This window comes from Psammomys obesus, unplaced genomic scaffold (assembly GCF_907164565.1).
Source record: "Psammomys obesus unplaced genomic scaffold, mPsaObe1.curated_primary_1811, whole genome shotgun sequence".
NCBI lineage: Eukaryota > Metazoa > Chordata > Mammalia > Rodentia > Muridae > Psammomys > Psammomys obesus.
Window position 1 is genome coordinate 577073 of NW_026596234.1, and position 25363 is coordinate 602435.

General features: G+C 47.1%; 2 protein-coding genes across 6 annotated transcripts in view; one reads left to right on the forward strand and one right to left on the reverse strand.

Moving 5' to 3' along the window:
• Rtel1 (regulator of telomere elongation helicase 1) overlaps window positions 1-6799 on the reverse strand; it is a 38003-nt gene extending 31204 nt beyond the window's left edge. For 4 of the 5 annotated variants that reach the window (XM_055596080.1, XM_055596079.1, XM_055596078.1 and 1 more), the window contains exons 1-6: window positions 6663-6799; window positions 5412-5660; window positions 4067-4265; window positions 3660-3753; window positions 3063-3144; window positions 2785-2845 (exon numbers count right to left, since the gene is read on the reverse strand). In XM_055596080.1, the coding sequence (XP_055452055.1) occupies window positions 2785-2845; window positions 3063-3144; window positions 3660-3753; window positions 4067-4265; window positions 5412-5513 (538 nt within the window). In that variant the 5' untranslated portion in view covers window positions 5514-5660; window positions 6663-6799. Of the gene's footprint in view, window positions 1-2784; window positions 2846-3062; window positions 3145-3659; window positions 3754-4066; window positions 4266-5411; window positions 5661-6662 lie in introns of those variants that run through there. The other variant, XM_055596082.1, reaches the window with a different exon arrangement.
• A 2462-nt stretch (window positions 6800-9261) lies between these two features.
• Stmn3 (stathmin 3) lies at window positions 9262-16870 on the forward strand. Its single transcript, XM_055596291.1, has 5 exons — window positions 9262-9402; window positions 14049-14144; window positions 14403-14578; window positions 15864-16055; window positions 16497-16870. Exons 1-5 carry the CDS (start codon window positions 9384-9386, stop codon window positions 16554-16556), a joined length of 543 nt encoding a protein of 180 aa, XP_055452266.1. The 5' UTR covers window positions 9262-9383; the 3' UTR covers window positions 16557-16870.
• Window positions 16871-25363: the final 8493 nt, after the last annotated feature.

The window sequence follows — 25363 nt, forward strand, 5'->3', positions numbered from 1 at the left end:
ACACGAATAAACCAAGTAATCCAATTTAAAAATGGGGTATAGAGCTAAACAGAGAATTCTCAATAGAGGAATATCAAATGGCAGAGAAACACTTAAAGAAATGTTCAACGTCCTTAGTCATATCAGAGGGCCTCTGAAAGACTCTATGATCATGGTATCAAAGCAGATGATGAGACTCATAGCGAAACTTTGAGCAGAGTGCAGGAAATCTTATGGAAGAAGGGGGGACAGAAAGACCTGGAGGGGACAGGAGCTCCACAAGGAGACCAACAGAGCGAAAAAACCTGGGCCCAGGGGGCCTGTAGAGGTCGATACTCCAACCAAGGACCATGCATGGATAGGACCTAATACACCTGCTCAGATATAGCCCATAGGCAGCTCAGTCTCCAAGTGGGTTCCCTAGTAATAGGATCAGGGGCCCTCTCTGATATGAACTCAGTGGCTGGTTCTTTGATCACATTCCCCTGGGGGGGTACAGCCTTGCCAGGCCACAGACGAAGACAATGCAGCCTCCTGATGAAACCTGATAGGCTAAGGTCAGATAGAAGGGGAAGAGGACCTCCCCTATCAGTGGACTATGGGAGAGGCATAGAAGAAGGGGGTGGAACTGGGAGGAGACACAGGGAAGGAGGTACAGCAGGGATACAAAGTGAATAAATTTTAATTAATAATAACAATAACGAAGACAAAATACCTTCTAGGGCTAAAAATGTGGTTTAGTTGGCAGAACACTTCCCTACTATAATCAAACAAACAAACAAAGCTGTAGATTAATTCCCAGCATTCCATAAGCACAAGCCTTTAATGCCAGTATTTAGAAGGTAGAAACAGGAAGACCAAAAGTTCAAGTTCATCCTTGGCTACAAGGCAAGTTCAAGGCTAGATTTAGTTATTTGAGATACATTCAAAACAGAGAGAGAGTTGATTCAAATGTTAAGAGAATCAGTTTGGATCCCAGTACCCACATCAGCCAGCTCACAACCACTGTAACTCCAGCTCCAGAGGATGCAATGACCACATCTGGCTTCTGTAGAGACCCGCATTCATATGTGCATTTGTACACACACTCGCTCTGTTTCTTTAAAAAAAAACAGGGGAGGAGGTACCAGATAGATGGTTCAGCAGTTAAGAAAACTGGCTGTTATTACATAGGTTCTGGGTTTGATTTCTAGTACCTACATGGTGGCTCACAACTGCTGGTAATTCCAGTTCAGTGGATCTGACTCTCTCTCTCTCCTCTGCAGACACCAGGCATACAAATGACACACAGACATATTTGAAAGCAAAACAGCATATACATTTAAAGAAAGAAAAAAAAAAAGATACCTTCCAGGCAGCCAAAGTCCATGGAAGAACTCACTTAGGGTAGTCAGTAGTCTCCCACCAGGAGACAGGAACAGTGGCCACAGGCCAGAGAGCTGTCCCTAACCAGGCCACTGCAGAAAAGCTTGGTGTTGTCTGTACATACTTTCCTGTTTTCCACAGACCCCTGATACATGGGCTTGAGGACTCCCAGTAGGTCCTCCCTCTAGGAAGCTAACAAGAACAGGGAATGACAACCCTGATGATGGAGAGTTTCCAAACTGGTCACCAGGCCTAGACTCACAGTACCCAGATAAGAGCCCTAAGGGCTGGTGCAAGTACTCGTCCACATCTCAGGCCTAGACAAGTGACTGTGAGTCCTCAGTGGCACCAGACCGGAAAACAAAGCAAGCAAGGAGGAACAGAGCCGACGTGCTCATCACGGAGCTGTGGCCTATCATTTTTCCAAGAGGCTGAGAACAAAGATGCTGGGTGACGGGAGACCCTCTCCCCTGAGCTTAGGCTTCTGGCCTGACCAGCAACACATGCAAAGGCCTCACTTCTAGGGGTCTGGGCACTCAATAAGCATCAAAGAAGACAGCAGCCCTCAGACCGTAAAAGCCTTGAAAGTACTGCAGGGCCACATCACCTGAGCCCTCCTACTTTATGTGGGAATCTCAGCCCTCACATTAGTGTGGGAAACATAAAAAACTCTAGTCCTGTAGAGGCTGAAGCTCCCAGCCATTCATCCAGTTATTCAAATGTATGACCTCTCAGGTTGTAGAAAATAATAAAGGATATATCACAAGAAGTTTGTCTTGTCCATAACTCAGCAAATGAAAAAGAGGGATGCAACAAACTCATGGGCAGCGAGATGTGTCCAACTCCCAGCTGCAAGTCATGACACCTAAGGAATGTTGTCAACTGAACAATTTACCAGAGAATCAGTGTCTAAGTTCTTAGGGAGACTTGTCAAAGGCCACTTCTGTCAGGCATAAACCAGGCTGCCAGAGGGAAAGCAGGTACTCAACATGAACCCTATTTGAACAGGTCCTCTAATGATGAGAGCCATTCCTGAGTGTTAGTTCTTGGATGAGCATGAGCGCTCTTCCATATTAAACCAATGCAGGACACCCCTCAGACATGGAAGACAGTACCCAGGTATACAGCCATACTCTGTCCCACAGGGTAAAGCAGATAGGTTGTGGTACTAAACTCTAGAAGGTTTCTTCACAAGCCTCACCCAAACTCTGCACAACAGCCAGCAGGAACAGCTTTAAGAATTTGGTGTTAGCTGAGTATGGTGAAACACACCTTTAATCTCAGCATTCGGGAGGCAGAGGCAGGTAGATCTCTGTGATCTGTGACTTCCAGGCTAGCCTGGTCTACAAAGTGAGTCCAGAACAGCCAGGGTTACATAGAGAAACTCTGTTTCAAAAAACCAAAACAAGAAAGGAAAAGAAAAAAGGAAGTTGGTCTTACCTTCTACATTGTTGTAGAAATGACAGGAGCGACTCGCTACCTTCTTTCGGCACAAATGGATCTGTAAGAAGAAAGGCAGAAAGTGCTCACCTGGAGTGGCTGAGAAATAGTCCATCCCCAGCCCTTAACAACAGCTTCCCATGTTTACCCTCCCTGTGTTCTCTAAGCCCTGGCCTAGCAGGGAGCACAGTGGCTAGGATTAGCATCTGTGGAAGAACAATTCAAAATTCTAAGTTGCAAGCACCATCCAAATAGAGGTTGGGTGCCCAAAAGCCCACCTGCATGTGGTTACTCTCCTGCTTCTTCACTTCAGGATGAATACACAGCTGCTCCCGGGAGCCCAGCACACATACCCTGGGCCTTACAAAAGAAAGAATGGAAAAAGTCAAGAAGAAACTTCCTCAAAACAGGCAGATTACAGTGTGACCTAACAGCATGAGCTATCTGGAGACAAATGGGAACATAAAGAAAACTTGGGAACAAAGGAAATTAAAAGGCAAGAACATGGTAGGTAAGGCAAGAAAAACTGGACAGAGCAACCTCCTTTCCAAGTTCTTCCACATGGAGCCATAGCAAGATATCAAAATTCAGTTGGACTTTGGCTAAAACTAGATTCTTCTTCCATCATTGAGTAAAGCTGCCTTGAGGAGCCAGAGCTCACCCTAACCACAGGCATGACAGCTCTACAAGAAGCTCAGGGTTCAAGAGCACCCATAACTTCAAAGTTGGTTTCTCACAAGTAATGGATAACAAAACCAACCAGGCTTTACCTCCCACATACTATAAACATACACACAACTCAGCTGGCTCTGGTACAGCTGCAGACCAAGATCATTATCCAAATAATCTCTCGAGGTGTGAATATGCTGACATACCGGTAGGAAGTATTCCGAAGCTCACTGATGACCTGAGTTAGCTGTGAGTGAGTTCTAGAAGCATAGATGATCTTTGGGATGTCTGTGTAGCAATCTGCCCATGCATAAGGAAAAGGGGGGGCTGTGAGGCATATGCCAATGTGTGTTAATACATGTAGCACTGAGCTAAGTCGGCTGACACTAGACATTGTGGGTTGCTGTGGTACCCTAATTCCAGGAAAAAAAGCTGACCCCAGTTATATACCCAAAATGGTGAGAAATATGACACAAAATTCTCCTTACTTGAATTCTGCAACAGAAACAGTGGAAGCCCAGGTGAACTGGCCCTGTCCCAGGCTCCAACCCTTCCCTATCATCCCCACAAGAGGCCAAAAGAGATGGGATGGGGCTGGGGAGAGAAGAGTCACCTATTGGGTGGCCACTGGTAGCGGCAGCATCCCTCCAGGATGACAAGGGCCGACTGGCAAAGAGTTCCCCTTGAACTCTCTCAGCAATCTTTTGAGAAGAAACAGCATCACGGAGATGTTCCCTCCAGGCTAATGTGGTGCAGAGGAGGCAAAGCGTCTTCCCAGTGCCTGTGGGGCTCTCCAGGATGCCATTCACTTTCTAAATGGAGGCAAGAAGAGGAAAGGCAGAGAGGATGTGGAGAAACAGAGGAAAGTGAGATGGCTTTTAGATAACCACACCCTGAGGACATAAAGTTCTAAAGTTCATTACATTTTCCACTTTGCCCTAAAAGCCACAGGTTAAGCTGCCTCCATTAGACAAGTATGAAGGTACACACCTTCAATCTCAGAACTCAGGAGGAGGCAAAGGCAAGATTTCTGTGAGTTTGAGGCCAGGTAGGTCTACATAGTAAGTTCTAGAACAGCCTGGGCTATGTAACAGACTGTCTCAAAAAACAAGCAAAAAAAAAAAAGACTGCCCTTATTAGCAAAATAACTTCAGAGCATTACTCAAAATCTGACAGAATATTTCAGCTGATATACTTAGATGACCACTTAGGTGTCAAATCTCAAAACAGGAAATTGTTTTGCAATTCTGGATCCAGGCATTCAGCCTACTAAGACAGATTTTGATGTCCTATATCCCAGATATCAGAAAGAAACCTGAGGAAAAGGTGATCAGAATACAAGAAGGCACCTCAAGAAAACTCAGTAGAAAGCTATCGGGGCTCCATACCCCTAAGAAAGATTTTTTCAAGGCCCACACAAGAAATTCAGTCATAGTGACATATGCCTTTAATCCCAGCATGCTAGAGGCAGAGAAAGACAGATCTTTGTGAGATGGACGCTAGCCTGGCTTATCCAGGACAGCTAGGGTGAAAGTTAGATCCTGTCTCCAATAAATAGAGATAGATAGATAGATAGATAGATAGATAGATAGATAGATCGATAGATAGAGTAAAATCAAAGGTTTTTTCCACAGTGACAGGAGGGTGTTCCTGCTCCTCTGCATGGAAACACTCCTCTAGACCCCAAATGGTAGCCACTCCCTATCCAGTGGACTCAACATAAATACCATCTACTCAGAAAGGGCATCAATACATTCTCAAAGTCATCACTCTCCAGAATCATCTCTTTTGTTCTCTTGTTATAGTTTCCCTTAACCTAACCAGAAGCTCTAGTGATGAAAGAATGCAGACAGAGCCTGTCTGGAATAAATGAGAACAGCGGTATGGTAGGGGTTTGCTGAAGGTACACCCTTATTGTTCCCTCCCTAGAATAAATGTCTTGGGCTTTGTAACTTTACCTTCTGGAGACATTCTAGCACCTTAGTCATGTACTCCTGTTGGCACTGGTAGGGCTGGAAAGGAAAATCCACTGTCACACCATTCAAGACTATCCTGGGCATATCAGCATATATTGAGGACACAGTGGAAGGCCAAGATGCAGGCTGTTTGGGTCTGTCAGGCAAACCCCTTTGAACATCTCAGTATTTCAGCCACTCCAGGTAAGTGTTGGCAGCATGTAGCACCAGATTTCTCTCTGCAGGAATTTCCTACAACAGAGAAGACAAGCCTTTGTAGCCACAGACCATTACACCAATCATTTTAGGAGCCCATTCCTGCAGGTTCAGAAAATCTGCTATTTCCTCTCAATAGTAACCTGGTGGTGGCACATACCTTTAATCCCAGAACTAAGAAGCAGAGGCAGGGGAATCACTGAGTTCAAAGCCAGCCTGGTCTACTGAGTGAGTTCCAGGATAGCCAAGGCTATGTAGAGACCCTGTCTCAAATAATAAAAAGGAGCTTGGAGATGTATAGATATCAACTAAATAATCTCCTGACTCACACAATTCCATCCTAGCTTGAAAAAGCAAAACAAAACAAAAACAATCTAGTTATCAAAACAGCAGACATGTGCCTTAACAAGCACTATTTTTGTGCTCTATCTGAAACTCTACACAAAAGTCTGCGACTAAGATCCCGGGAGCATCCTTCATGGCCGGGACCCGCACAATGAAGTGTGGAATGCCTTCCAGCCTCTGATGCCCTTAAGCTCCGGGTCACACAACATTCGGTCTAGGTGGACACCCAAGTGCAAATAAAGTAGCAAAACAGGCCAGTCATGGCTCATTCTTTTGATCCCGCATTCAGGAGGCAAAGGCTGGTGATCTCCGAGTTCGAGGCCAGCCTGGTCTGCAGAGCAAGTTCCAGGAAAGCCATGACTACATAAAGAAACCCTGTCTCGAAAAACAGAACACAACAAAAAATAGCAAAACAGAATCACGGTATGTAAATCTGTGCAGACTTCGGCAAGTCACTCAATTTCTCCAGACCTCCGTGTCCACTATAAGACAAGACTGACAGGGAAGAGTCTACCCTCCGCCTTGGTCCTAGCCCAGGAAAGCGCCTAGCTAAACACTACTGGGAACAGGAGGTACCCAGTCCCAGAATGCACTGCGGCCGCTCCAGAACTGGCGAGCGTGGTCTATACCCTCCATCCACGGACCGCTCAGATAAAACTGCCAGTGGCAGGGCCTGAGTGACTCTCAGCTCACTTGTCTCGGCGGGGGTGCCTTTCAAAATCCGGGTCTCAAGAGATGAAAAAACTGCGAGGATGCCGATCCCGCGTATTCCGCAGTCCGCTGATTGGAACTTCGCGGGCAGATCCGCAATGCTACGCCTAATCGCTGCACTTCCGCCTCCTCCCTTCCGGTCCGCTACAATGCAGTCCGGGCGGGAACTATTCCTCAACCTCTGGGCCAGCAGGTTCTCCCGCCTCTGGATGCCAGCGTGCGGGTTTCGCGCTGTGGACCTAGCCGCTGCATCAGTGTATTCTAGTCAGAGGCACTTGTAATCGTCTAGAATGTCACTCGTCTACCACTATTTTTTTTTTTTTTTTTTTTAGAGACAGGGTTTCTTTGTATCTTTGTAGCCTTTATTGCCCTGAACTGCGTAGACCAAACTGGCCTCGAACTCAGAGATCACTTGCCTCTACCCCCGGGGATTAAAGGTGTGTGCCACCACCGCCTAGCCTCATCTCTCACTTTTGCATTGTGAGCTCCATTCTCTCTTGTCGTCTACTAGCTCGTTTGGCCAGGCGACCACCATTGCCTGTACAACTGCACAGATCCTAACTTTTTTCTGGTTACTGACCTCACCTCACAAAAGGCATCTTTTCATTTTTATGTAAAATCCATAAATGGCTGCATCTTGCCTAGACCCCCGAGTAAGAGTTCTCATTACCTCCTCTCTCACTTACTCTGGGTCCAGCCTATTTTCCAATCAGTGCCCCCCAGTAGTCCAGTGAGGTCCTTTAAATCTCTAGTACTAGCTGACAGTCAATAAGGAGCTCCAGGGAAGAGAGAGCTTGCAGTCAGTCCTCCAGGCCAGTCCTGACATCAGAGATGTTTGTTTGTTTCAGGCAATCCCAATATGTGCTAAAAATGTTTCAGTGACTGTCCACTACTAGCAGACACTTGTTTCAGAGCTTTTCTTTAATACCGAGGTAGTTTCCCACTGACATGCCCATATTCACCCTGTGTGAGATCATACTGAAAGAACACTGTGATGCATCTATAGACTTGTTTCAGTCTTTCAGACCCCCATCTCTCATATAGAAATTTAAGATAAGGGAGGCCACACACACACAGGGATGGATACCAAGTCCAGGCAAAACTTCCTGGGCTACTAGTGGAGCTGAGACCTAAGCTGATTCATATGCTGCCTGAGTTCATAGCCAAATAAGTCTAGGTCCACAGCGCATAGATGGTCGTTTTGAGGCAGCATGCACAGCTTCCAATGAAACCACCCGGGAAGAATGAATATATTCTGAAGAGATCCTTATGATCTTCCCTTTGACTATCAGACTACTTAAGCAATGGACCCCAAGAAATTGAAATTTCCCAGAAAAGGAAGGGAAATGGTGAAGTGATTTCAGCCAGAGAAGTGCCTTAACTGTCACTTTGACACAGCCTGGAGTCACATGAGAAAAGAATTTCAATTGAGAAATTGCCTGGGTCAAAATTTACCTGTGCCCATTTCTTTGAGGGATTGGCTTGATTGTTAATTGCTGACTGTAGGCAGCCATCCCTAGGCAGGTTGTCCTAAATGATATAAGAAAGCTAGCTAAACATAAGCCTACTTATGAGCCAGAAAACAGCATTTCTTCATTGTTCCTGCTGTGTTTTCTTTAAAGTGAGAGATCTGAGTTCAAGTTCCTGCCTTGACTTCCTTCAGTGATAGATTGTAACCTGAAAGATGAAATAAATCCTCCCCCTGTGTTGCATTTTGGCAGAGCTTATTTTTTCCCCTCATGGTCTCACTATATAGCCTTGGCTGGCCAGGAACTCACAGAGATCCTCTTGCCTTTGCCTTCGCCTCTGCTGGACCTAAAGACATGCACTACCACACCCAGCCCTTGACCAGAACATTTTATCACAGCAGAAATGAAGCTAAAACCCAAACACATGTATATACATGTATACACTCAGTTATAGCACATTTTCTCTTTTCTATCTTCTGGAGTCTGGCATTATGACTCCTTCTTACACTGAAGAGGCAAAGGTCCAGAGAGGTTAGAAACTCTTTCTCCGCCAAATAAAGAATGTAAGAGCTGGTGTTAGAACCTGACTTGAGCCCACATCAAAGCCCTGTCATAGGCCTTACCATCCCCCTTATTTAACCAGAACCTGCTCATTCCCTGTACAGAGTCACTCCAGATATTCTTGTAGGCCAGTCACTTACATGGGCTCAGTGATCATCCAGCCTCCAGCAGCCTCTGTCACCTACCCTGACTACCCCTTGGTCCTTCCCTGCGTACACTGGGGAATGAGTCTTATCTGTATCCTCTAAGTCACACAAAGCCATAATTCAAGAGTGTCATCCATGATTGCCTGCAGATGAAACATAGGCCTTTTGCTGCATCCTTTGCTCTTCTCTCCCTCCATCCCTCCCACTGCCTTTCCTTTGATAGTTGCTGCCCGTGTTTGTTCTTTCACTGTCTGTCTATCTCGGGGTTAGTCAGTCAGTCAATCAGTCAGTCTGTCTGTGTCTGTCTCTCCCTTCCTTTTCCTCTCTCCTCTCTCATTTCCTCTTTCTTTCTCTCCCCTCCCCTTCCTTCCACCCCCTCTCCCTCCCTCCATCTCTCTCTCCCTCCCCCTCCTGCCGCGCCCGCCCTTCCTCCCTCCCCTCCACAGCATTGCAGCATTCGGCTACTGCAGCTCCCAGACGCCGCCCGCATCCTTCCAGCCTCCAAAGACCCAGCCGCCGCCAGCACCATGGCCAGCACCGTATCTGGTAGGGCTCGGAAGTCTTTGGGGGAGGAAATCATAGGACCGAGATGGGTCTTACCAGAGGCCATTGTCTAAGCCGAGGCTTCGTCTGACGCAGGAGCAAGTTACTGACTCCATTTTCCTGTGTCGGATCTTGTGCATGGCGAGGCGAGGCTGGCCCTGCAAGAATGGGGGTCTAGAGCCCTTAAGGGGCGGGGGGAGACTTTAGTGCAGAGGCGAAGCTCCCGGACGCAGGGCAGGAGCCGCACCCTAGGCAGCATAGTGAAGTCGGGCTCCCCGGAGCATTGCCCCTTCGGGCGCCGGGGCAGGGCGAAGGTCCGACTGCGGCAGAGCGTCTTTGCGGATTCTTGCCTGCGGATAAGAGTGGCTGCAGTGGGGCTTACTGGTGCCCTAAGGCTCCAACGACCTTGGATATCAGTGCCGTTCAGTCTTCGTAGGGGGTTGAGGGGGCGGTGGGACCTTCCGCAGAAATCTGGACTCGGTCCCTGAGAAATGGGGGGAGGGGCTCAGGAACACGGTGGCTGGGGTGGAGGGGACCTCTCAATAGCGCGGGAGGCTTGAGCCTGGGACTAGTAAGGCTTCTTCACCTCCATCCCCGCTGTGAACACTGCAGCTGGGGAGCACCCTCTGCGACGCTAGGGCCACCTGCTCCAGCCAGAAGAACCTCCACCCTTTGCGCCACTGGGTGTAAATGGAAGAGAGGCTGTTGCATTTCCCAACCTTTCCGGGGTGTGGTGGGGTCTGTTTTCGAAGGGAGCCTCCCACACCTCAGACTGCACAGAGGGTCGAAGCCAGGCAGAGGGAAGGACACTAACAGGATGCTAGGTCCTGCCAAGGTTGTGGTGGTTCCACTCTTGACCGGAGAACCTAAAGCTGATAGCCCCGCCCAGTCTCTAGTCCCAGAAGGGCTCTGTCTTTTTTTCTGGGGGCCTGAGACTGACCTTGGTTTCCTCTATATGCTCTTGCTGCCTTTCCTTCCCTCAGTCCAGGAGGCTGATGTAGGCGGTCAAATAGGTCAAGGGGTGATTCTCCCACTCCTTGGCTTTGGCCCCAGGTGCAAACTCCACCCATCACGCGGTCCCGCCCTGAACCTGCCCCTCAATGCCCAGAGAATTTCAGTACCAGCCAAGGAGGGGACCATGTGTATAAAGGACCCTTTAAGGTCCAGCTCCAAAAACACAGATCCAACCTCAGCTTTGTGCTATAGCCAAACCTTGCTCCCTTTTCCATTAGCCCCAGATAAGGTCTTCCTCATGCTTACTGTCTCAACATACCAGTTTCTCATCAGTTGCCCTGTCCTCTCCAACATGCTCGCCTTCTGCAGCCAGATCATACTGGCCCTGCCTGTGGTCACTTGTCTTATTCACCCCCTGAGGATCTGTCCTCTGAGAAGAAAGTTTCTCATTGTCTATCAGACTAAGAGAAACCATACCAAGGAATAGGTCCACCAGACACTGTTCCCCTGACTGCAGCTACAACATATGGTACCTCACTTGCCAGTTGAACACTTATGTTTTGAACTTTGACTTCAGGGATCTCTGACAGAGGTGGACAGCACCTCACTCTGTTCTCCAGATGCTCACTCCTGCCCAGGCTGGTACTGCTCCCTGAATCTCTGACAGCCTCCCCTATGCTGAAGTGACTGATAGTTATCTGGGACTATAGCTTCCTGGTACTGTTTTTGGTTTTTTGTTTGTTTGTTTGTTTTCTCCCTTCGAGACAGGGGTTCTCTGTGTAGCCCGCTTTGTAGATCAAGCTGGCCTTGAACTCACAGAAGTCTGTCTGCCTATGCCTCCCCGAGTGCTGGAATTACAGGCATGCATCCCCAGCTCTGGTACTGGTTCTTAAATTTGATGTTATCTGCTCTGAACCTGCAGTATATTCCCTGTGAAAGTTTCAGGCTCAAGCAGAAACGGCCTTTGAACAGGATCCTGGCCTAAGCCATGAACCCATGAAGACAGCCTATCAGGGGTTTGGATACAAGATGAGAAATGATAATATGAAAAACTGGGACTGGCAGGGAGGTGGCGCTAGCAAGCTCATATTTGAAGAAACCAAACCCCCTTCTTTCTGGCCTTGTCAGGATTCTGGTCTGTCCTGCCCCAGCCAAGACCCTCTCTCCTACTCCTTCCCTCCTGTCTCCTCGGCACAAGACTGACCTCTAGATCCACCAGATAACCTCTCAGATCCTCTACTTCCTCATCACATAGTCAGAAGCATACCCCTCCACCTCATTTGTTGAATTAATATTTCATAGCACAATACAAGAGTGGATGTTGTTTATAAAAAACAAACAAACAAACAAACAAACAACAACAACAAAACTTGGCTAGGCGTGGTACACTCCGGAGGTGGCAGCAGGATGATCAACAGTTCAAGGCCAGGCTTTGCTACATAGTAAGTTCAAGATCAGCCTAAGCTACATTATATTTTTATACAAATAATACAAACAAACAAAAAAGCAGGAAGGAGGAAGGAAAGGAGGGAAGGGAAGGAAGAAGTGGAGAAGAGAAGAAAAAAATAAAGTAAGGGCCTGGAGAGATAGCTCACAGCTGAAGGGCACTAGCTGCTCTTCCAGAGGACCCAGGTTTGCGTCTCAGCACCCCCTGGGTGGTGGCTCACAAACCTCTGTAACTCCAGTCTCAGGGGATCTAAGCACTCTGTTTTGACCTCCATGGACATGAGGCATAAACATGGTGCACAGATGTTCATGCAGGCAAAACAAACAAACAAACAAACAAAAAACCCACACCCATATATATTAAATAAAATAAAAAGCATGAAGTCCCCTCCAGCATTTCTCCCCCCCCCCCCTTCTTCTTCCTGAATTCTTTTGAAGACAGTGACTAGCCTTGCCTTGCCAACTCCGGGGTTCTTTTCTGCTACCTCTGCTGCTGCTAGAGCTCCATGCTGCTTCCAAATGAATCTGAGTTATTAGAAAATTTAAGTCAAATGAGCATTCTCTGTGCTTGTTGTGAGAGAACAAAATTTACCATGAAAGTTCTGACCATTTCTACCCTGTATCCTCAATTCTATGCCAACTCAATTTTTTTTTTAATTATCAGGTAAAACTTGATCAGAAAGTTTCTGGTCCGTCTACTAAATGTTTGTCCAAACTTCTCTGTCTGTTCCCTCAAAGTGTGCTAGCAAGTAATCAAACATGAAAGCAGTATTCTCCTCCTTCTCCTCTTCCTCCTCTTTCTGCTTCTCTTCTTCTATCTAGAGACCTAGGTCTGAGTCTCAGAGCCTACCATACTTTGGGAATTGATAGAATGGATGGAGAAACACTGATCGCCTAGAATTGCATGTCAATGAATGTTGTTAATATCATCCCAGTAAGCTAAGACCTATCGACGCCCCTGAGAAATGCAGTAACTTTACTGCAGTTGCAGGATTCTTAGACATTACCAAGAGAGTAGTCTCTAGTGGAACTGGTTCACAAGTGAATATACCTGGAACAGTGAGATTATTTTCATTTTAAAAGTGAGCATTTCTTTCTGTCAGGGGTAAGCGTCATAGTCACTATAGCTAGGCAAGCTAAGGCTACATAGTGAGACCCTGTATCAAACAACAACAAACAACAAGCCAAAGACACAAAGTTACCAGTAATCACAGGAAGATACACTCAAGAGGAAAAAAAAAAAAGCTGAACACTGGCAGCTAGAGACACAGAAAGACTGAAAAAGCTGGGTGTAGTAGCTTACATTTATAATTTTAACACAGGAGACCGAGGCAGGAAGATTATTGGGAGTTGAAGAACAGCCTGGACTGGAGTAAAACGCTGTTTTAAAAACAGAAAACACACCACACACACACACACAAAAGAAGAAAGACACAAGAATAGTGAGTAAGTAGAAAAGTCAGAGAACAGAGACTCTGACTGAAATCTTATAGTTTGTTCACACTAATCAGAAAAATGCCTTTATCCTGGGCATTTCTTCTAAAAAGTAGAAATTTATTTCTCTATAGAATCTCAAAGTCAGGGCACCACTAGATTTGCTTGTCTAGTGAGGGTTGCTTCCTCATTCACAGGTTTGTCCTGTGACCTCACATGTTGGAGGAGCTGAAGGATTACTGAGGACTCTGTGCAGTAAGGTCATTAATCTTATTCAGGAGTCTGCCCCCCAAAATCCCAAAACTGCTTTGATTTTCTTATTTCAGACAAGGTTTTACTCCAATTTACACCCTTATGATGTGCTCACCTCCCATCATACAAGAGTAGGATTTCAACCTGAGATTATTGGGAAGTGATCATTCACAGTACAGCAGGCAGCGGGAAACATACAAAAAGTATAAGAGACAGGCCAGGCACAGTAGTGCAAATCTGTAATCCTAGTTTGGGGAACATGAGTTTGAACACTAGCCTGCTGTACATAATAAGTTCTAGGCCAGTATGGGCAAGACTCTCTAAAACAAAGAGAGTCTTGGCATGGTGGTATACACCTATACATCCAGCGCTTGGGAGATGGTGGCAGAAGGATCACCCTAGGCTACATAGTGAATTTAAGGCTGGCTTGAACTACATGAGACCCTGTCTCAAAAGAAAACAAAACCCAAATGTACACATAGATAAAAAGCAAGGTAGAAGAGGAAGACATAGAAACACCAGAATCGTAACAGTACCTGCTCACCTTGACTTCACATCCACAGCCTACAAGGAGAAGATGAAGGAGTTATCTGTGCTGTCACTCATCTGCTCCTGCTTCTACTCACAGCCTCACCCCAACACCATCTACCAGTATGGGGGTGAGTATCCAGGTCAGGGGGTGAGTATCCAGGCTCATCTAGGGCGTGATCACGTTACCTCTCTTGTTTCTTCCCTCCTCTGGTAATCCTGTGGCCTAGCTGGAGAGAGTCATTTTGGGAGGAGGGACCCGTGCCCAATAATACTACCTGAGCAGCAGCACCCCTTTCTCAACCCTTGTTGGGATGTGTGCTGGAGGCAAGCCCCTCATATATCCTCTGGCTAGGCTCCTGAAGTCCCCATCTGGTCTTGCCCTGCAGATATGGAAGTGAAACAGCTGGATAAGCGGGCCTCTGGCCAGAGCTTCGAGGTCATCCTCAAGTCTCCTTCTGACCTATCTCCAGAGAGCCCTCTGCTCTCCTCTCCCCCCAAGAGGAAGGATGCTTCCTTGGAGGAGCTACAGAAACGGCTGGAGGCAGCTGAGGAACGGAGGAAGGCAAGGACTCTCCTCACACACTTGACATTGCTGACAAGGTCTTTTGCTTGGTCAGGACGTTGGGCTGGGTAGGGCAGAACTTGCTGCTGAGCAACTGGAATGAGATGAGAGAACAAATGTACACACAGGACCACAGGAACCATATGCTTGAGGGGAACCTCCATCTTAATCATGGCAGAGGAAGGTCAGGTTGTATTCCCCAGAAGGAGGCTTGAGGACATAAAGCAGAGGCTCGTGCTCCTTTTGGGGCAGAAGAGTGAGAAAACAAGTTCTCATATCAGAAGGCTATTAGCTGGGTTGATTACATAGTCCAGAAGAGCCCTGAGAGATACGAATAGGGCTTTCAGCCTCTTCCCACACCCATACCTTTGAGACTGAAACACAGAGAACAAGATTTGTTTGAGCATTGAGATCCTAGAGGCAAAGCCCATTGGACAGGAGAAATTGCTTAATCCCTGCACATATGACTCAGGCTCAGCAAATTTATCTTGAAGACTGATGGATGCACCCATGGGCGCTCAGCATCATTCAGGAGGCAGCTTAGGCCAGAAGCTAATCACCCCAGGGATCCTGGCTCTCCCCATTATCCCTTATCCCAGGAATCACCAGACACTCCTTTCCCAGGCAGGATAGTGTGGTACCACGATGCCCCTTGACAGATCCCTGTGGACACGGCCCTTTGCTGAGCAATAGTGGGGAGCTAGGACCTAGCTGATCTAGCTGCGTCTATACCTGCTTGTCTGGAGAAGTCACCACAGCTCACAGTTCAGAATTTACCCTGCTCCTTCAATATTTGTGAGCTTGGGAGTTCTCAGTCCAGCAAGAAGACTCTGTGGCTGAGGATAGCACAAAAGGCAAGCCACTGCCGTTCACTTGGTACTGGAGGGGCCTCCTGGCAGGCAGACTTTTCAGTGCAAAAGCCCGGGAAGTCCCAGGCAAACTGTGTAAAGCCCCTAGCCTCACAGAAACTAGTCCCAAGGAAGTACGGAAGAAGGATGGGTACTGGGTGGAGCTGGGAATAGCAGGACAGGTGAGTCATGGCCAAATGTCATTAAGCTGGGAAACAGAGGGGCAGAGCTGGCCATCCACAACAGAAACTTGACTCCCTACCATCCTGCTTGGCTCCCAGGCCTGAGATATTCGAGGCCATCCCCAGAACAGTTTCTGGGTCCATGTCCTGGCAGGTGAGGTACATGGGGCTTGTGTAACGGTTGGGTACCAGAGAGCGAAGGCCTGGCTCAGGAGGGGTTCCAGTAACTGCTTACTAACCCCTGGCTCTGTGCAGACGCAGGAGGCTCAGGTGCTGAAGCAGCTGGCAGAGCGACGCGAGCATGAGCGTGAGGTGCTGCACAAGGCGTTGGAAGAAAACAATAACTTCAGCCGCCTGGCGGAGGAGAAGCTCAACTATAAGATGGAGCTGAGCAAGGAAATCCGCGAGGCGCACCTGGCAGCGCTGCGCGAGAGGCTGCGCGAGAAGGTAGGCCCTGGAGCGGTAAGGAGGGGCCATTGACCCAGGGGAACGAGATAACCGCTGAGCAGGCTCTGGGTGTGGGACACGGTCTGTGCACCAGTGAAGAAGGGGGTCCTAATAATGTTTTTCTAGCCCTCCTCCCCCCTTTTTTTGGTTGAGCACTTCCCTCAGCGATGGAATCAGGCTCAGAACCTGGTTCTAGTGAGACACATTCAACAATCACAGATTAATTACGAAGCTACCAAGCGCTCTGAAGGAATTTGCATCCCCGCGGGTCCCCGCTCCAAGCGGGAATGGAACTTGGGGGTCAGATGCTCAGTCCCTTGGTGATCCCTACGCACTGTGGCTCAAGCGCTCCTGAAGTACAGAGGTGCACCTGCACATTGAAGTTCCTGGGACACCCTTCCCCCTGGCCGCTCCTCAGGGCTCCTCCGTCTGTCTTCACAGGAGCTGCACGCTGCCGAGGTGCGCCGGAACAAGGAGCAGCGGGAGGAGATGTCTGGCTAAGGAGCAGTGAACCCAGCGGCGACAAGAACATTTTCGGGTTTTGTTTTTGTTTTGTTCAATTCAGTCTAGATGCAAATTTCGTTCTTGCTCCTATCTGCTCCCATGCACCCCTAGCTTCCTGCTTCTTTTCCCACACTCTGAACTGTCCAGTCCTTGTAATGTGTCTGATCTTGGGCTCTCCCTCAAGGAGCTGCCCTGGCAGGAGATACGGTCCCCTATTCAGACACTAGGTCAGGCGTGGCTGGGGCTCCTTGGTGGCCCTCTTAGTGGATGTGTTGGCAACCTTAATAAATCTAGTGGCAGTGGCACAAACGTGTGGATTCTCATTCAGGTCTCAGACTGGGTTGAATGAAAGTACGGCCAGCTTCTGCAGGCCAGACAGCAACACTGCCTGCAATTTTAGGGAAATTTTGTGGAGAAACTCTACAAAAGGCAGAAAAACCCTAAGGACCCTATAGTAGGTTGGACTCACTCGGTCACTATGGTCAGCCCTGGAGCCTTTGTGCTGCAGAGTATACCAGAACTGGTCATAGAAATCCTGAGGTCACCTAGTCTAGGGGCACCCTCGACCAACTTTAGAGCCTATAGTCATTGCACAGGTCTAGAGAGTTATGGGCCTCATGGACACATCCAACTGTACCTACCGTCTCAGAAGTACATTTTCTTTGCAAAGCATCTGCTGGGGCATTCTACAGAGCCACTCTCAATGCCTTTGCCCCCTCAGAGGTTTTATAGCCCCTTGGAATCCTGTCCCCCTTCCCCCTGTCCTGATCCAAAAATGCTCCTGGACGTTGGAAATTCCAGCCTCACTTGTTGGCAGGCATGACTGGTGTGAGAAAGTAGCAGCATAAACTTTTTGGGGTTTTTGTTTTTTTTTTTTTTTTTTGAGACAGGGTTTCTCTGTATAGCCTTGGCACTTTGTAGACCAGGCTATCCTTGAACTCACCTGCCTCTACCTCCCCAAGTGCTGGGATTACAGGCATGCACCACCGCACCCAGCTGGGTAGGAGATTCTTCAGGACCAGCTGCCTGCAGATTTACATGCTGGAAGGATCAGAGTTCTTAAGTCACCCTCCCCACATCCATCCTGGAATTTCTCATCAGAGGCAGAAAGCCTAGCTCTAGGGCTCTCTTACTTAAGCATCTAAGCAGGTATTTTCCTGTTCTCAGTCCAGGGGTTCCAAATGTCCCAATGGTGGCCTTTGAAGATGGTCACTTGCTTGGACATCCTGGGAATCCCATGCTTTTGTGACAATGCAGCATCTTCTCTCTTCTCTGTGTAGCCCCACTCCACCGATGAGTTCCAGAAACAGGGTACCTTCTCACCTGCTTAGTATAAAATGTGAGGAAGGCACACGACATGTTCTTTAACAACCCAGAACCAAAGCCTCAGAAACCAAATGGCTGTAGCTATGGGTGACCCCACCTCCTATCAGGCAGAAAAAAACCAAACAAACCAGAAAACAGAGTGGACAATGACCATTACTAGGGCTCAGGGGAAATAATTCAATCACAAGAGGAAGCAAATGTCAGGACCTGAACTCCACAGTGCCCACAAATGGCTTTTGTGGGACTCCGAAGGGGAAGGGGAACAGGAACTGAGACTAGATTTCTTCCAATGTCAGCTCTTAAATAGCCAAAGCTCAGTGTAGCATGCACCCATCTCATCCATATAGAGAACTTACAAATTAAATTAAGAAAGAGACCCAGAATCAACAAGATGCTTCGGCCAGTAAAGGCATTTGCTGCCAAACCTGATGAACTGAGTCCAATCTCCAGGGCTCACACGGTAGAAGAGAACCAATTCAATGTATCTTGTCCTCTGATCTCCACAAGCATGCCATGGCAGGTGCACTCATACATATACAATAAATGGATGAACAAATCGGTGTAATTTTAAAAAAATACTCTGTGGGTTTAGAAATAGCCCTGTTGCCCAGTGTTGTGTCTGTCATCTGCTGAGCCAAGGAACCCTGTGAGCTCACTGTAAGGGAGTATTTGTATTAGATACAACTCCAGACTGACACCAGCTGTCAATCATACTTTTAAATCATGATTATTTTAAAAAGTAAGTGTCAACACAATGCCACAGGAAGAAGCTAGAGCCAAGAGACAGAGCTGAGACTAATCTGGTTGCTACTGGGGCCACCCTTATGTCCCTAAAAGGAACTTCTCTAAGGGGTGTCCTGTTGGACTGCCAGAGTACCTTTCCCCTAAGAGCTCTAACACTTACAATCTCTGGTCATCCTGAGGTTGGCCTGTGTTCAGGGTCCCTTCTACTCATGCTAGTAAAACATGGGCCATCACTGGGCTGCTTAATGCTAGTTCCCCCAAAGTGAGCCATCAGAAAGCAATGGGGAAGGAGACGCCTGAACTCCTCTCAGGAGCTGCTCACTTCTGTTTGCTAGAAGTTAGTAAAAATAGGCCACACTCAAGGGAGTATCAAAGATTTTGTGGTCCTATTTTATTTTATTCTTGCTTAGACAAAGACAGGTGTTGCAGCTCTGAAAGGAAAGGGTCCTACAGAAGTTCTGCTTTTTTTTTTTTTAATGATCTATTTATTTTATGTGCATTGGTGTTTTGCCTGAATGTATGTCTGTGTGAAGGCTACTTGGAGCTGGATTACAGACACGAGTGAGCTGCCATGTCCAGCTGCCAGGAATGTTTTCCCAATGCAAGTTTAACAGCTCTGCTCCAGGGGGGGAGGTTTCCCCAGAGCTGTTACACCTCAGCTCTGAAAAGCATCCTGGAAGTCAGGACCCAAAGAATACAATAAAGCCACACCACACACAAACCTCACCTAAGAGATTTATTGGGAAGAAAAAAAAAACAAAAAACAAAAAACAAAAAAAACACAGGAGATTGGTTGAGTCTTCTTGGGTGAAAATCAGCAGAGAACTGGGTAGAATGCAGGGGTCATATTTAGGCTTTTGGGGAAGGGGGGGTTGGTATATGTAGAAATTTCCAGGGTGGCCTGGGATTGGAGGAATTATGTGTCAAGATGTTGGAGCAAGCTTAGGGATTGTTTTTTATTTTTTTTTATTTATTTTTTTTTTTTTTAATTTTTAATGCAGTGCCTGGCCATTCTCTTGCCCCAGGGTTGTTAATAACCAATACAGTGGTAGAAAAGGGCCCTTAGGGCTGTCATGGAAGTCTGGGGGAGGGGCTGGAACAGCAGTTACAGCTGTCTTAGCCTTTGGGCCTTTACTGCCTGGCTGCTGGAGCTCCCCAGGCAGGGCCTTACCATTTGCATGCATTAAGGGATTACAAAGTTTACAAAGTATATGGTTTACTAAGGGAGTCCAGGGAGGGAAGGCTCACTTGAGTTGGTGTAAATAGCCAACAGTCACTATATAGCCCTTGCAGACCTAGAACTCATGATACAGACCATGCTGGTCTCAGATTCACCTGCTTCTGTCTCTCAGTTACTGTGAGAGCCATGTGCTACTATCTTAAAGGCATGTGCTACTATCTCCAGCTTAGTGGGAATATCTAAGGTCATTTCAAAACCAGGTCGCCAAGCATGACTGTATACACTTTTAATCCCAGAGGTAAGTAGATCTCTGTGAGTTTAAGGCCAGTCTGGTCTACAGAACAAGTTCCAGGACAGGCAGAGCTACGTAACAGAGAGATCTTGTCTCAAAAAGAAAGTCATTACAAATGCTTTGATTGGAGTCTCTACTGAAGTCTGCATGTGTACCACAAACTCAAGTGTTGGAAACAATCCCAGGAAACAATGTAGAAAGTGGAGCCTTCTGGAGAGCATTTCTTTGACTGCTGGATTCTAGTCTCACCTATGGATTAATGCTGCCATGAACACAGCTTGTATCTCTCCCGTTCTTCTACAACATAAGAGTACAAGTTCAGGGCTGGAGAGATAGCACAGCATTTAAGAATACTTATTCTTCCAGAGGATCCAGGTTCCATTCCCAGCATCCACATGGTGGCTCACAACCATCTGTAACTCTAGTTCCAACACCCTCTTCTGACTTCCATTGGCACCAGGCTCACACATATACATGCAGTTTTGTATATACATATACAAAACTGTTGGACCCTGCTTGAAAGGTCACAAAGTCTGGCATTACCAGATAGCCCCTGAGCTTGGGAATAAAATGACAGACTCCCTTCTTCAGTTGGGTTACCTCTTCCCCCCTTATCTGAGCAAACCCTATATCCTCTAAGAAATGTCACATAGCCCTCAGGGAGATTCCAGGCTCCACCTTTTCCTGATAAAAGAAACCTGTGGTGCACCTGGAGATTCCTGGAAATTCCACCCCCAAGCTAATGAGATGTTTTAGACCTTAGCTTTTAACTAATGACCTTTATCCATACCTCTAACCACACCTGGAGCTCTCACCCTCCCCTGCCCATAGGATAATTAAGTACTGTGTTCCCCTTCTTAAAACAGTACTGTACCACTGCATGTAAATGAATTATTCTTAGCACTCCTAGCCCCAGCCAATCAAACATATTCATCCTCAAAACCTTTCCCACTGCCCAAGGTTTGTAAGTCCCTGTTTCACATGAAATAAACAGGCCAGTATCATTGATTTTATCAAAGCTCATCTGAGACTCATCATTTATTCTAGGGAAGGAAGGGCTCCCCTTCTTTAAGAAGAATTTATCACTGGACCCCTCAGAGATCTTGTGACATCAAAGTCTTTTTCTGTGTCTGGGCTTTCTGGGAGACACAGAATGACACAAAAATAAACTAAATCTATTAAAACCAAACACAATCTTAGAGAATGCAGCTGGTACCTTGGTCTTGTATTTCTCACCTTCTAGAACTTTGAGGGGGGAAGGGACAACTTATCAGAGGACAACTTGAGGTGTTTAGGGTATTCAGCAAAGAAGACTGTTTGGACATGTGGTTAAGCCAATGGACGTCATAGGTGGCAACTACACTGGATGTTTGGGGTCCTTGTGTAGGTCCCAGCCTTTCTTAGGATGAGCTTTTAAGCATAAAAATCATATTTTGAAAAAAAAAATCATTTTTTGGGTTAACAAGAACAGTCGGCCAAAGGTGGAACTACAGAAGGCAAAAAAACAAATTAGTTCATTTAAAAACTTTCCCAGATCTATGGATTTTGATGGATTAGGTCTTTGCTTTTATTTTGGCAGGTGGTACTGTTTATGTGCTTAGTTTTATGGCCTGTATAGTACTTCCATCATGGAGTCAGGTATGCTAAGGTCTGGGAGCCTATTACAGAGGGAATCAGTTCTCTTTTTCCATCATCTGGGTCCCATGGATCAAACGCAGGCCAGCATTTTGTTTGTTTGTTTGTTTTCTTCCAGGCAGGCCCGGTTTACATATGGGAGTTCCAAGACAACCATGGCTACACAGAGAAACTCTGTCTTAGAAAGAAAGACAGACAGAAAGAAGAAAGAAAAGAAAGAAGAAAGAAAAGAAAGAAGGAAGGAAGGAAGGAAGGAAGGAAAGAAAGAAAGAAAGAAAGAAAGAAAGAAAGAAAGAAAGAAAGAAAGAAAGAAAAAAAGAAAGAAAGAAAAAATGCTGGCCGGGCCTGGTGTCACACGCCTTTGATCCCAGCACTCAGGAGGTAGAGACAAGTAGATCTCTGAGTTCAAGGCCTGCTTGATCTATTGAGTGAGTTCCAGGACAGCCAGGGCTACACACAGACAAACCCTGTCTCAAAAAACACAAAAACAAACAAAATAAGTAAATGGACAAATAATAAATAATGAACAAATGACACAGCTTAGTTCAGCTGTGCTGGCTAATACTGGTTGTCAACAGGAACTAGAATTGCCTAGAAGAGAAGGAGGTTTCTAGATTGAGTTAATTGTATTGGGAAGACCCACCCCAAAACGTAGGCAGCACTATTAAGCTGGGATCCTGGGTTGAATAAAAAAGAGAAAGCAAACTGGACATTGGTGCCAATCACTCTTTACTCCCTGACTATGGATGCCGTGCAACCTGTTGCCTCATGTTTCTGCTACCATGACTTTTCCTTTTTGTCAGGCAGTGAAAACGGTAACTAATACACTAGCTAGCCTTAAAAAATGCTGAAGACACTTTAGCTGATAGTTGGACAGTCGTCTCACACAAAATCTACTTTACAATCAAGTGTTGGATGGGTCAATGGATAAGGGCACTTGCCACACAAAGATACAAACCTGATGACCTAAGTTCAGTCCCTGGAGCCCACGTGAAAGGAAAAAACCAATTCCATAAAGTTGTCCTCTACAACACATCACACAATCACACATATCCACATACCAGTAAATTATAAAGAAAAAGAAAACAACCAAAGCGGTGAATGTGTTAATTCATTGAGTACAAAAGAACACCACTGATAGGATGAATACAGAAAGGAGGATTTACTAGATTGACATACAGGAAATAGTCTAGGTAACCCATCAATGGCTGCCTTAACACTGGAGAAATAAAGAACTGGTGGCTGTTCCATCTACCTAGCTGGGTGTCTCAGTAGTTCCAATATGGTGCTGAAGTTCTTGGAGAGCCATTGGTCTTCACTTCAGGTTGATGGGCTGAAGAAGCTAGGTTCTGATGACAGCAAAGGACAGCAGCAGTGACAGCAGCAACAATGTAATTCAGTTTGTAAACAGGGAAGAGGAACTCATCAACAAGACATAAAATCAAACAAGCAAACACAAAAACAAAGACACAAAAACCAACCAAAGCAAATGTTTTCTCCTTAGTCCTCCTTGCTTTGTGCTGCTGCTAGAAGTTACTGCCTACATTCAGAATAGATCTTCCCACTTCAGTTGATGTAATCAAAATCCCTTACTGATGGCAGCTGTTTCACAGGACAGCTGCTTACAGCACCCACAGGTCAGGCTGCTCAAGACTGTCTCTAATTCCAGGTCCAGTGGATCTGACACCTCTGACCTCTGTGGGCACCTGTGCTCACATATACAAACTCACACATAGACACACACACCTAAACAGAATGAAAAACAGTAAAAATAAGTATTGTTTTAAAAGAGAAAATCCCTCACAGCATGCCCAGAGGTTAATCTAATCTAGGTAATTCCTAACAGGTGTACCCAGAGGCTTGCCTGTTAGTTGAGTTCAGATGGAATCTAGGTGACAAGTAGGACTAACCATCATACTCTGACAAACGCTGACAATAGGATGTGCAGTGAGCACAGAGGATCACATAGCACATAGCCAGGTGTCCAGAGATGTGAGAGCATATCACAGCATACCTCACTAGCTTGGGGGGGTGGGTACAGCTTGGTGCTGAGGGACGTGCTTAGCATGCATGAGGCCTAGGGTCTAATCCTCAGCACGGCAGAAAATGAAACGCAACAAAAAGTATTAAAAATCCTAACTCTGGCCATGCCACTCAGCTCTGATGGGGAAAGGTGCTGAGAGACTCACCCTCTGCCACACAGTATGGGTGGGCCATAGACAAAGAGGCCCATCTGCCTCCAAGCCATATGGCTTGGGGGGGAGAGACCTTCATAGACCTGCCCACTGCCACACTACGCGGGCAGGTGGTCTGCAGACACCTAGAAGCCCTTTGGCACCATGCCATTTGGACAGAAATGGGCCCAGAGGGGGCCCAGCTGCATGGCCCACCTGCAGTGGAAGCCACTACAATGTGCAAATATGTAGCGGGCAGGTGGGAGAGAAAGAGTAGCAGAAGAGTTTGAGCATCATGAAGAAAGGTGGGATTGGAGACTCAAAGGTGGAGAGGGATGGCCTACCGTGAGTAGCCAGCCCCGGCACCTGAGACCATGGTGAAGTCTCAGCCCATTCTGCTAGTGAGGGCCATGTCTGAGTCTGTGGCCATACAGTCCAGGGGGTTGTGTTGATGTCTGTGGCTCAAATTACCACTACAGACCATGGGAATGTTCCTGGTCTGGGCAGCCGAGGGCTGTGCAGAACTGGTCCTGCTCCCCACTAGTGGCATTCTGGAGAGCTGGCCTAGCACCAGCACCAGCAATCAGGAGAGTGGAGTTGGCCCTGGTAGTGGGGGTGAGATAGTCCCAAGGGCATGAGCGTGGGAGAGCTGACCCCAGTCCACTCATCTGCTCGGAGGGGGCTCAGGCGTGCAGATGATGCCCCTCCTTCAACCCTCACTACCTATGGCGGTTAGGAGAGCTGGCCCCAAGGTAATGAGAGTGAGAGAAGCTATCCTTGCTCCTCAGTGGCTGTAGCACTCAGGAGAACAGGCCCTGCTCATCAACTGGGCAACACAGTGGAGCCAGCCTTAATGTTGGAGGCACTGGTAAGCCAGCCTCAAGGGAGGTGGGGGCCAGGAGAGCTGGTCCAGCTCCTAGATGGCTGCAGCACTATGGAGATTGGGCTCTGAGCCTCAGCTGGGCAACAGAGTGGAGTCGGCTCTAGAGGTGTGAGAGTGGGCAAGCTGGCCCCAAGGGTATGAGAACCAGAGAGCTGACCCTGCTTCCTGCCCATAGCGACATTGGGAGGCCTTGCCAGAGCAAGGCTGGAGAGTTTGCCCTGATTGTGCAGATGGAGGGGAGCTGGCAGGCTGACCAGCTCAGCTATCCAGGGCTTTGAGTTGGCTCATCCCAAAATCTGTATCATTTAGAACTGCTGGAGCATGTGAAAGAGCTGGTCCTACTGATCCAAAGCTCAAGGATCTCCATGACACAGGGCAATAACAGTGTAACTGGGAAGAGTTCCGGTAAGGAGCCAATACTAATGGTGTAAAAGAAGACAGATACCTTGTACCAGATCAATGCCTCACTGCAACGAACGTTTGCAAGTGAAGATGTGGGGACAGAGGGGTATACTATGAGATATATCATGCTGTGACACAGGACAGCTTCCATGATGACATATTTTCTAC